This window comes from Nerophis ophidion, linkage group LG01 (assembly GCF_033978795.1).
Source record: "Nerophis ophidion isolate RoL-2023_Sa linkage group LG01, RoL_Noph_v1.0, whole genome shotgun sequence".
NCBI lineage: Eukaryota > Metazoa > Chordata > Actinopteri > Syngnathiformes > Syngnathidae > Nerophis > Nerophis ophidion.
In genome coordinates, this window is record NC_084611.1 from 32927086 (window position 1) to 32940730 (window position 13645).

The window sequence follows — 13645 nt, forward strand, 5'->3', positions numbered from 1 at the left end:
CCACACTGTGAGGACACTTGCTATGCACTGCAAAAAAGTCAGTGGTCAAAAACAAGGGAAAAAATACAAAAATGATGGGTATCTTATTTGAACTAAGCAAAATGATCTGCCGGTAGAACAAGAACATTTGGCTTGTCAAGACTTTCCAAAACTAGTCAAATTAGATAACCTCAATGAACCCCAAAAATACATTAAAATACGTTGTGGAGAGGCGGAGCCGACGGGCCGACAGGGGGGCAGGACACGCTTTGGCCCTGCTCAAGATGGCGGCCAGGAGGCACGAATGCGGCGAAACGCAGAGGGGGGGCGTGCCGGGAGTGACGCCGCAGCAATCAAGATCAGGTGTGTGGCTTACACACCGGCTCACAATCAGCCTATCTCCTCGTAGTGTATAAAAGGGGAGAAGGAGGAAAGATTGAGAGAGGAGGAGGAGTGTCCGCAGCAGTGCAGGAGAGACGAGAGCCACAGAGATCAGCACAAGAGAGACGACGACACGGCAGCTGAAAAGCAGACCGGAGCGAGCAGCGGAGGAGGAGGTGAAAGAGCCACCGACCGACGCTGCCAAAAGCCTTTATTGAAAAATAAAGAGTCAAACCTGTGCGAAGCAATGTCCTTCCTGAATGGTCCACGCAACCCACATGAAGACGGCTGGAGTCATTCACATACGTATATTCTCACTAATAACACGTGCACTTTTCTTGGTAGAAACAAATGAAATGAGACCCCTTTACTCAATATGTTGAAAAAAATTGTTAAAATAAGTAAATGCTTGTTACTATGCACGCGCAGTCTGCATCTCCCTCCTCTGTGGGAACACCCGAAGGACCCGCTGACAGCGCGCCCGAATACGCCCCCGCTCACGCTGAGCGCAGCACGCCCATACAGCGACAAGCCTGCACTCAATGACCAATCTGTTCCCCTGGTACTGATAAGGGCAATCTCAATAAAGGACCAGTGGACCCAAGGATCCGCACGGGAACTTAGTTCTCAAATCGGGTACCTGTTTCCCTTCCGTTGCCCTGGATTTGGACTGCCTCCCTCGTTTCCCGACTCCTCGCTCGCCCACGGACTCTTGGACTCCTTTTGCCTTGCCCTCTTTGTTTTTTGTCTGCTTCCTCATTCAACATTTACAGTAACACACACTTCAGTTAATCTACAAACATAGTAACACACATTCGCACTTGGGTTTGACACACTCCATTTCCGTAGTTTATTTAGTAGTATTGTTTGGTATTATTATATATACATTGACTTTATATATAATACATTGTACATTACCGCTCCCTGGTGTCAGTTTGCCGTCACCTCCTTAGTCAAGACATAACAATGCTAGTGCCATTATCTCGACATAATGATATGCGCTCGACATTACATTTCTTGAAGCCAGCAAATTTTTACTACAAACTAATTTATTGTTCTTAAGGGAAAGGCAACAAAGAAACCGTTTGTTACTCTCGGGGTCTCCTAGCCGCTCAGGCAAATTACATCGTCTAAAAATGCATTTTTCCATCGACAACATGACATCATTACGCCAAGTGCATGCTCTTTTAGTCAATTAGTGCGCATATATACAGCCCGGCCCCTGGCCAAAAATGCTTTTAATTGTAATTTTTAGGAATTTATCTGAATGTACATGAACTATTTCTGTTCAAAATTGTTTGAAATGTCACATGTTAAATGTTAATGTTAGATATTAACCATCAGTTTGCTGTACTGTGTCATGATCTGTGGTCTGGATTATGTTTTTGTTATTTTCTGTTAGTTTTAAGACTCCATTAGTTCCTGTTTTTAGGCGCCCTTGTTTGTTTTGGTTACCATGGCGACTTATTAGTTTCACCTGCCTCTGGTGTTCGGGACACACACCTGCTATAATCAAGAGAACATTACTTAAGCCTGTCTTTGCCAGTGAGTCGTCCTGGCGTCATTGCTTGTCTTCTTGAGATCCCATAGTTTATGTTGTTCGATTCATGCCGTGTCCACTTAAGTCGTGTTTGTTTCATGCCACAGTTTTGTGTGTGTTCCACGCCATAGTTTATGCTGTTTGTTTCAAGCCACAGTTTTGTTTTTGCTCCACGCCGTAGTTTATGTTTCTTTACCTCATGCTCTTCAAATATTTGTAGTTGGATTAATAAATATTTTCCTGCCTGCTACCCTTGTCGAGAAAAGTCTGTTTGCATCTCGGGAGAACATTATTAAATGAAGTAAATGCTAGTGCCATTATCTTGACATAATGATATGCGCTCGGCATTACATTTCTTAAAACCAGCACACTTATACTAAATACAAATGTATTGTTCTTAATGGAAAGGCAACAAGGCAACCACGTGTTACTCTCGGGGTCTCCTAGCCACTCAGACAAATTACATGGTCTAAAAATGCATTTTTTCATCGACAACATGACATCATCGCGCCACGTGCATGCTCTTTCAGTCAATTAGTCTGCATATATACAGCCCGGCCAACATTGTTTTTATTGAAATTTTGAGGACTGCGATGAGGTGGCGACTTGTCCAGGGTGTACATCGCCTTCGGCCCGATTGTAGCTGAGATAGGCACCAGCGCCCCCGCGACCGCAAAGGCAATAAGCGGTAGGAAATGGATGGGTGGATGGAAATTTTGAGGAATTTATCTGAATGTGCATGAACTCTTTCTGTTCAAAATTGTTTGAAATGTCACATGTTAAATGTTTAAATAATAGTTTGCTGTACTGTGTTATGATCTGTGGTCTGGATTATGTTTTTGTTATTTTCTGTTAGTTTTAGGACTCCATTAGTTCCTGTTTTTGTGCGCCCTTGTTTGTTTTGGTTACCATGGCGACTTATTAGTTTCCCCTGCCTCTGGTGTTCGGGACACGCACCTGCTATAATCAAGAGAACATTATTTAAGCCTGTCTTTGCCAGGGAGTCATCCTGGCGTCATTGCTTGTCTTCATGAGATCCCATAGTTCATGTTGTTCAATTCATGCCGTGTCCACGTAAGTCTTGTTTGTTTCATGCCAAGGTTTGTGTTTGTTCTATGTGTTGATGACACAGCTTTGCAACAGTTGATATTCTAGTTTCAAACATGTTTCACTCAATATAGCTCATACAATCTCACCTAAAAGCTGTAATATCTTACTGAGATCATTTAGGACCAAAACACTTAGTAAAACACTAACATAAAATATGCTTAGTGAGAAGAATGATCTTATCAGACAGAAAATAAGCAAATATCACCCTTATTTGAGACATTTAATCTTACTTAGATTTGAGTTTTTGCAGTGTGGTGGGGACATTTTGTCTTGTCCACACTACGGTGAGCTGTCACACCATTGGTCTGTGTGTGACAGGAACTTGCAAAAACACCTTTATGGTGTTTCATTGTTTTTATATGATATCTTCTCCATCTCCATCACTCAAATAAGCTCACATACACACACACACACACACACACACACAAACACACACACACACACGCACACACACACACACACACACACACACACACACACACACACTCACACACACACACACACACACACAGTGATAGACGTCAATTTGAAACGGGAAATTACAATTGGGGAAAGCTGGATGTGATGCTTCGTATCTATTAAAAATGGCGGACAGTATCATTACAAGTATCATCCCTGCAGGACGAGGAGTAGCTAAATATCCTTTACTACACACCGTAGCTCACCGGGGTCAAAATGTAAGCAAACGCCATTGGTGGATCTACACCTGACGTTCACTGTAATGATACCAAGTACAGGACCGTTTCTAGTCGATATTACTGTGATTACGTCAACATTTTTCGGCTCTGAATATCTTCTTTTGTTTTTTTTAAAAATTTATATTATGTTTATAAAAAGGCTTCACGGTGGCAGAGGGGTTGGTGCGTCTGCCTCACAATACGAAGGTCCTGCAGTCCTGGGTTCAAATCCAGGCTGGGGATCTTTCTGTGTGGAGTTTGCATGTTCTCCCCGTGAATGCGTGGGTTCCCTCCGGGTACTCCGGCTTCCTCCCACCTCCAAAGACATGCACCTGGGGATAGGTTGATTGGCAACACTAAATTGGCCCTAGTGTGTGAATGTGAGTGTGAATGTTGTCTGTCTATCTGTGTTGGCCCTGCGATGAGGTGGTGACTTGTCCAGGGTGTACCCTGCCTTCCGCCCGATTGTAGCTGAGATAGGCGCCAGCGTCCCCCGCAACCCCGAAAGGGAATAAGCGGTAGAAAATGGATGGATGGATGGATTATGTTTATAAACTCAGGAAATATGTACCTGCACACATGAGGACTTTGAATATGAACAATGTATGATCATGTAGCTACTTGGTATCGGATTGATACCTAAGTTTGTGGTATCATCAAAAACTAATGTAAAGTATCCAAACAACAGAAGAATATATGATTCTTACATTTTAACAGAAGTGTAGATAGAACATGTTTAAAGCGTAAGTAAGCAGCTATTAACAGTAAAATAAAAATAGATTAATAATTCATTTTCTATCACTTGTCCTAAATAATGTTGACAAAATATATGATAAAATAAAATTTGTGTTGAAAAAGTAAAACTGGGTGCTATACCACAGATACATTAAGTGGTTGCTTTAAAACCTCTAAATCAGTGGTTCTTAACCTTGTTGGAGGTACCGAACCCCATTAGTTTCAAATGCGCATTCACCGAACCCTTCTTAGTGAAAAATAAAATGTTGTTTATTTTAATTCAAGAAAAAGTTATGTGTTTTTGGTAACACTTTAGTATGGAGAACATATTCTAAGTAAAAAATACTTAATTTAGAGGTTTTTGGACACTAGGGGAACATATTCTAAGTAACAAAGACTTAATTTGGAGTTATTTGGTTAGAGTTAGAGGGTGAGTGTTATAATGAGGCCAGGCCGAATTAGGCATTAATAAGTATTTAATTATGACTAGTTAAGAGCCAATATGTTACTAATTTGCATGTTAATAAGCAACAATAATTAATGGTGAATATGTTCCCCATACTCAAGTGTTACCATTTTTTATTACTGGTGCACAAAATGAACCGCGCATGAACATCACTTTCTTCAAAGAACAAAACCGACACTACATTCACACTGGACTGCATAAACTCACAACAAATTACACACCTGCAAATCAGTGTGACTTCTGCTGTTGCCGTATCCGTAATACGCCGATAGGGAGAAGTTTGTATTTACATGATGAGTCGGGTGTATTTTGACCTCTGCCGAACCCCTGTGTCAGCCTTTCCCCTGACAGTTTGTCTATGTTTTAGTTTTTTTCCTCTGCATTTGTCTGTTTCCTCTGTGTTTAGTATCTCCTGTCTTTAGTTCCTGTCTAGTGCTCTTATTTTGTCAGCTTCCTGTCTTGTTCCCTGAGTGCTGTGTTCCTCCTCAGCTGCGGCTGATTGGCACCTGGCCACACTTGTTGCCAATCAGCCTGCTCTTATTTGTACCTGCTCTGTCTTGTGTCAGTTGCTGGATCATTGTATTGTCATTTGGACTTGTCGTTGCCATATGTTGCTCTTGTCGTGTCAATGTGATTCTTTTCAGCTACTACCTGTCGTGCTACATTTTGTCCTGGTCGTCGTAGCAGTAAGCTGTTCTTGTTAGCCATTAGTTATTTCCAGTTTTTCTGTTTGCTATCCTCTAGCTTCCATGCTAAAGTTCCTTTTTGTTTTCTAGCTTCCAGTGCTAGCTCCCATTCGTGCTTTTTGTTTGTTCTTGTTCAGTTTTAATTGAATCATGTTTTCATATTCTATACCTGCCTCCTTCTCTGCATCTTTGGGTTCATCAACAAATACTTATGACACCCCGAGGCCGACTCACCGAACCCCTAGGGTTCGATCGAACCCAGGTTAAGAACCACTGCTCTAAAGGCTTAGTTAGCCACATGCGTGGATAGCACATTTTAGCTCTTATTTCCAAAATTGTGTACACAACTGAATTGGGGTCTTATGGCTACTTATGTGGACACTTATAGTGCCATCTGGTGGTGTCAGAAGAGTAAAACATAAAATGTAATTTGGAAAAAAAAAGTGTAAAAATAAGAATGAGCATGTCACTAAACATGCAGTACACGTTTGTGTACGTATGGACTAAGTACATCATATCAAAAGATTATTCTTGGTTTGTATTCTAATTAGGGTCCAATTAGCCCAAATAGCAAAGAGAAATAAAAAAAAAAGCATGTAAACAAACAGCTTGGGCCTTAAGAGGTTTTTAAATACCTCTGCTTCATTATGAAATGATCAAAAAGTGTGAAGAGGCCTTGCGGATACTTACTGTATGGAGTTTTCTATACGTGTGATGGTCAGGAAGGCTGCTAAATTGGCCGTGTAGGAGGAGATGACGATGAGAGCGAACATCCACCAAACGCCCATCATCATTCTTGTTGCCAGGGTGGTGTAGGGCACCTCTCCGCCTAGATGCAAACACACAAATTGAACACACGCATGTGCAACACAGAGACATCTTTCTTTTTTTTTTTCTGTTTGGATTTTTTGCAAGAAAACGAAGAAAGAATTCCACGGAGGCATTGCAGGAAGAAGAAAGTGCACAGAATACAAGTTGTGCTCATTTAGAAAGGCAGTTTGGTGATCAAATATTTATACTCGGAGGTACAAAGCTCTCTGCGCGCAGTCTGAGTCACAGCTTCAAAGTTTAACCCTTGGCAAATTGCAAAATCACTTTAATGCTGTGCAGCCGTCATGATATGTTTTCATTTTAATGACGGTATATACCGGATCCTTTTAGGCCCGGAAAATTACTCTAATTTTGATTTCAATTTTATATTATGGCTTCTCGGGGTAATTAGAATGTAATAATCGAAAAAGAAACAAATAATGGGCAGCGCAACTTGCATGCAAATTTGGAGTTGTGTAACGGTGAAACAGATGAGGAGCGAATGAGTGAAAAAAAGAGGATGTTGACTAGAAGTTTGGGACCTCTCCATTATTCCTCCTTTTTATTTGACACAGCGTGACACATTATATTGGTTGCATGTCTGATAGTTGTTCGTGCCATGTTGTTCTGGACCACAGCAAACGTTACTCAGCTTGTAGAGGTTGTAATAAATCCTTTAGAAGAGGCGTGTCAAACTGTTTTTTTATTGAGGGCCACATCGCAGTTATGGTTGCCCTCAGAGGGCCACTTTTAACAGTGAATAATATACAGTATGAATATAAATGTGTATATATAATTGTCTTTTTTTAACGTAAAACAAAATCTTTAGATCGTACTGGATAAAACTGGCAGCTGAGTCACGACCAATTTACCATAACATTTGGAGGGTTTTATGTTGTTTTTAATCGCATATAAAATAAAACAAATAAGTGGAATTCAATTATATGGAATGGAAAAACCGTACCACTGTTAACAGTGAATAATATACAGTGTGAATATATATGTGTAAATAGACAACATGTGTATAATTGTCTTCTTTTTTTTTTTTAAGTAAAACCAAACCATCACTTTTAACAGTGAATAATATACAGTATGAATATAAATGTGCATATATAAAACGTGTATAATTGTCTGTCTTTTTTTTTAATGTAAAACCAAATCTTTAGATTGTACTGTACAAAACTGGTAGCTGAGTTACCACAATTTAAGGGTAATATTTGCATTTTTTTTTTAACAGCATATAAAATAAACAAATACATGGAATATAATTAAATGGATGGAAAAACCGTACCACTGTTAATGGTGAATACTGTACAGTATGAAAATAAATGTGTATATATATATAGGTGTGCTCATAAGTTTACAAACCCTGGGAAAATGTATGATTTCTTGGCCATTCTTCAGAGAATATGAATGATAACACATAAACCTTTTCTTTACTCATGCTTAATGGTTGTGTGAAGCTATTTATTGGCAAACAACTGTGTTTACTCTTTTTAAATCAAAATGACAAAATACAGTACCCAAATGACCCTGATCAAAAGTTTACATACCCCAGTGACTTTGATTTGATAACATGCACAAAAGTTGACACAAACAGGTTTGAATGGCTAATCAAGGTTCCAATCCTCACCTGTGACATGTTTGTTTGTAATTAATGTGTGTGTATAAAAGAACAGTAAGTTTCCGGGCTTCTGACAGACCATTGCATCTTTCATCCAGTGCTGCACGGATGTTTCTGGATTCTGAGTCATGGGGAAGGCAAAATAATTGTCAAAGGATCTGCGAGAAGAGGTAATTGAACTGCATAAAACAGGAAAGGGGTATAAAGAGATATGCAAGGAATTGAGAATGCTAATCAGCAGTGTACAGACACTGATTAAAAAGTAGAAAATGAGAGATCCAAGTAGACCAGCTAATATTTTATCCACAAATGCCAGGAAAATTGTTCGAGATGCAAAGACAAATCCACAAATAACTTTGGCTGAAATACAGGACTCTCTGAAAAATTGTGTTGTGGCTGTTTTAAGATGCACAATAAGGAGGCACTTGTAGAAAAATGGGCTGCATGGTCGAGTCGCCAGAAGAAAGCCATTTCTGCGCAAATGTCACAAATTATCCCGCTTACATTACACCAAACAGCACAGTGACATGCCTCAAAACTTCTGGAACAAAGTAATTTGGAGTGATGAGACCTAAATTGAACTTTTTGGCCACTCGACCAGCGTATGTAAACATATGAGCACAACTGTAACACGTGTACTTTTTTTTAATGTAAAACCAAACCTTTAGATTGTACTGCATAAAACTGTCAGCTTAGTCGCCACAATTTTACCGTAATATTTGCATTTTTTTTTTTTGTTTGTTTTTTACCGCATATACATTTAAAAAATACATGGAATTTAATGAAATGGAACTGTTTTTTAACGTAAAAATTCATGCAAGTTTTTTGTACTGTAAAATCTACAGTTGTTGTGTTTTATAGTGTCTATTTTGAAAGTGGACTTCACTGTAAAAAACATTACTGTAACATTTTTACATTAACAGTTTGTTGGATTCTTTGCTTTGAAATCATAAGTCAAGCAGATATTTAAGTATTTATCTTTATTTGAACACTAAAATTGTTTTGAAATGTATGATGACATAATAGTTGGTTGTATTGTTAGAGATGATTGAAGTTTAAATATATGTAATTGTACACAGTAAATTTATGTTTGTGATACATTTATTAAGAAAAAGATAAGGTATTTTGTTTACATATTTTATTTCCATGCATTCGGGGGCCACACAAATTTACGTGGCGGGCCAGATCTGACTCCCGGGCCTTGAGTTTGACACCTGTGCTTTAGAAGAAGACAGTCTGCCATTTCTTTTATATTGGACACACACATGTATACCTCAGGCCATCTTAAGCCAGTAAGTCCCTGGAATTATCTCACCCACTGAGAAGCCTCCATTTTACTAAAGTTGTCCAATATTACCTATCAACTTCATGTGTTGCCTTGAGGTTGTTGTCAGAAAAATTGTATGTAAATTATCAAAAAACTTTTCGTTCTCTGAGTTCCCAGTGAACAGACAAGAAGCTGTCTTTGTTGTAACAAACCAAAGGTTTGTAAAATTCCATTTTGTATGATGGGAGTAGCCGGGAGGGGTTATCTATTGTGATCCAAGACCTGCCCAAGCTCGATCCAGGACCAGTCCAAGCCCGAGGCATCTTTTTCTTTTGTGTTAATGTGACCGAAAACAATGGCTGTTTACATACCCCCCATTCCTTTTTGAAACAGCTGTTGTTATGTAAACAGGGAAAGTCCAAATAAATAGAAGTGGTGTACAATCTTTCTCCAGACTGTGGGTGACACTGTAGGACGTCACAGGTCGACACGTCTCTCCTCAAATTGAGCAAAATTTAATCCTGTCTGTGTTTATTTCCTTGCTTCTTGTCTGTTTAATAGATGTCATCGATGTTTGAACCTGAGTGTAACAGCTTCTTCCCTCAGGCCAACAGACTCTGGAATGCATCACAATAATTCCCTCAATTCCTCCCCAAAAACATATTAGCTGGCTGGAATATAAAGACAATATAACATACATCAGAAAAACATGGATGCTTATGAAAAAGTGCAATATATTTATCTGTACAGTAAATCTGTTTATATCTGCACCTTATTGCTCTTTTATCCAGCACTACAATGAGCTAATGCAACAAAATGTTGTCTAAGTCTAAGTCTTTGTATTCCTAATCAATAATCAATAAAACACAACAAAAAAAGTAAGGCATATAATTTCTGCATTCGGTAACTGCAGATGGAGTCACACATTTTGGCCAGTAAAACGGAATCCGCTGTTAAACGCGGAATATCAGGATTTTGTCATTAATGAAATGCTTTCATTGTGAGCAGAAGGAACAATTGTCTAGGAATTGAAACAGCTATATTGAACAAAAAAATAAAAAATAAATGTCTGGACCCACAAATAATTAAAACGTCTCATAATGAAAGTTGAAAGGTAATATTTATTTCACACATATTTGCAACGTTGGACGACTTTAGTAAAATGGAGGCTCTTTAGAGGGTGAGATAATTCCTGGAAATGACTGTGTTAAAATGGCCAAAGGAATAGATGTGTGCGTCCAAGTTAAAGGAAACGGCAGGCTGTCTTCTTCTAATGGAATTATTACAATCTCTGCAAGCTGAATAATGTTTGCTGTGGTCTGGAACAACATGTCACACAACTATCAGAAAGGCGACCAATATTAGATACGGATAATGTGTCATGAGACATGCAGATATAAATTAAAGGAGCCATATGTAATAATGACATGTGAAGTCATCATTAAACGGTCCTGATATGTCAAAAGGCATTAATAAATCATGTTCTTTTCAAATACCTCTATAACTGATAACAGTATTTCAGCTGGGATATGCTCATTTCAAAATTCGATTCACAGCCCCGAAATCGTGTTATTCTTTTCATTTCGATGTCCCGCCCTGTACCATATGACCAATTAGAAGGTCAGTGAGTGTGTCACATCCAGGTTGCCAGTTACACACCACCCTCCTTGTCTGTTTGATGCCACTGGTGAAGTTACTAAACATGTCAGACCTTAGTAAATCTAAAAGGCGTCGTTACGATTCTCAACTTATTCATGACAAAGCCAGGTGTCAGGCTTTCCCCTGACAGTTTGTCTATGTTTTAGTTTTTTCCTCTGCATTTGTCTGTTTCCCCTGTGTTTAGTATCTCCTGTCTTTAGTTCCTGTCTAGTGCTCTTATTTTGTTAGCTTCCTGTCTTGTTCCTTGAGTGCTGTGTTCCTCTTCAGCTGCGGCTGATTGGCACCTGGCCACAGCTGTTGCCAATCAGCCTGCTCCTATTTGTACCTTAAGGTCTTGTGTCAGTTGCTGGATCATTGTATTGTCGTTGCCACATTTCACTCTTGTCGTGCTACCTGTCGTGTCGTTTTGTTACAGCTACTACCTGTCACGCTACATTTTGCCCTGGTTGTCGTAGCGGTAAGCTGTTTCTGTTAGCATTAGTTATTTCCAGTTTTTCTGTTTGCTATCCACTAGCTTCCATGCTAAAGTTCCTTTTTGTTTTCTTGCGTCCGCCCTTAGTTTGTTATTTCGCCCACGTCCGTGCTTTTTGTTTATTCTTGTTTAGTTGTAATTAAATCATGTTTTCATATTCTATGCCTGCCTCCGTCTCTGCATCTTGGGGTTCATCAACACCAACTAACTCTGACACCAGGGACAAAACAAGGATTGATATCGGGGATGCCTTTGAAAGATGGAGACGATTGAAGGTGGAGAAGATGTTTTCATCTGACACCAAACTTGCTAATTTCCTCCTTAAACGTATACATGCCTAAGTCAGGCATTTACGTTTTCTTGTTACTTGTAATGAATGGAAATGGACATTTCGAATGTGAACTATATTGTCCAATATGATGGCACGTTCAACAAAGGTATCAAAATATGATACTGTTTCATTTTACGTGAATCGGTACCCAGTACCAGTGGACTTCTGTCGGTACCTATAAAAGTACCGAATTCCATGTCCATCGCGAGAGCACCATGGCGGTTATTTGCTATAGCAGACAGCCTATTTTAAAATCTATTTTAAAATCCTTCCCTTTTTGAAGGTCTCTTTGGTGAATGCGTAATGCTGATGACAATCTGCGCCTTGACGTAAATTAAAAAATCCACACTACCCATTGGGATTTTGCATATGCTGCTTCCGATAGATGGATGGACACTTGTCCAGAAAAGTCAATGGCATCAGTGATAACAAGCAGTCGTTAATCCACCATTGGGGAGAATCAGGTTGGATTCATAATACTGTATGTCTGTCATGTGCAACGTCATGCGGTGTCACAAAGAAGCTTCCAGCACACGAGACATGCAGATGGGGCGTTTGAAGCGTCTGTAAAGCACTTCTTCCTGTATCTCGGTGCCCTCAGGCTCCTGCTAAAACTTGATGTCAACAGCAAAACGTATTGTCGGGACTCAGGAGGCGATACCACTGCATGTGACGACGATAACAAACTTCAATCAAATCAAATGTATGAAGCCATGAAGCCTTGAAGGGGAATTGGCGAGAGGACGGGGTAAAAAAAAAAAAAAAGCAACAATGTGTTGAAGAAAGGAACGAAGGAGTAGATAAAGAGAGTGGGTGGATGTCACATGTGTTATTAAGACTCTGGATTTCTTTTTTTTTTGGAGCTTCCGTCAAACTGTTCCCACCAAGTTGGCGGCATATAGTTGATGATAAATTCAAATTTAAGGGTAACTTAATTGTCTCGTCGATTCACTGATAGATTGATTGATTAGCATCTGTTTCATCCAACCCCTTTTCAAGCCTTGCATTAATATCTCTGCCAAAATGTAAAAAAAAAAAAAAAAGAAAGTGTTTTGTTGTACTGTGCAGGTTTGAAATAAATATTCCAATCAATTTCAAATAGACTGTAGGCAAGTACGGTATACCGGTGTTAGTATAGTATCGCGATACTAATGAATCATATTCGGTTCTATACTGACTTTGAAAAGTACCGGTTCGTCAACATGTAAACCAGGGGTCACCAACGCGGTGCCCACGGGCACAAGGTAGCCCGTAAGGACCAGATGAGTAGCCCGCTGACCTGTTCTAAAAATAGCTCAAATCTCAGTAATTACCAGTGAGCTGCCTCTATTTTTTAAATTGTATTTATTTGCTGGTCTCGCTTTGCTCGACATTTTTAATTCTAAGTTAGACAAAACTCAAATAGAATTTGAAAATCCAAGAAAATATTTTAAAGACTTGTCCTTCACTTGTTTAAATAAATTCATAATTTTTTTTACTTTGCTTCTTATAACTTTCAGAAAGACAATTTTAGAGAAAAAAATACAACCTTAAAAATGATTTTAGGATTTTTAAACACATACCTTTTTACCTTTTAAATTCCTTCCTCATTTTCCTGACAATTTAAATCAATGTTCAAGTAATATATATATATTTTTTTTTATTGTAAAGAATAATGAATCCATTTAAATTTAATTCTTCATTTTAGCTTCTGTTTTTTCGACGAAGAATATTTGTGAAATATTTCTTCAAACTTATTATGATTAAAATTTAAAAAAAATATTCTGGCAAATCTAGAAAAACCTGTAGAATCAAATTTAAATCCTATTTCAAAGTCTTTTGAATTTCTTTTAAAATTTTTGTTCTGGAAAATCTAGAAGCCATGATTTGTCTTTGTTAGAAATATAGCTTGGTCCAATCTGTTATATA

At 38.7% G+C, this 13645-nt stretch overlaps 1 protein-coding gene across 3 annotated transcripts in view; it reads right to left on the reverse strand.

Annotated features, from left to right (window-relative positions):
- The window catches only part of grid2 (glutamate receptor, ionotropic, delta 2), a 1199099-nt gene that overhangs the window by 195752 nt on the left and 989702 nt on the right, over positions 1–13645 (reverse strand). For all 3 annotated transcript variants that reach the window (XM_061901055.1, XM_061901073.1, XM_061901064.1), the window contains exon 12: positions 6265–6403. In XM_061901055.1, coding sequence (XP_061757039.1) covers positions 6265–6403 — 139 coding nt within the window. The remainder of the gene's footprint in view (positions 1–6264; positions 6404–13645) is intronic.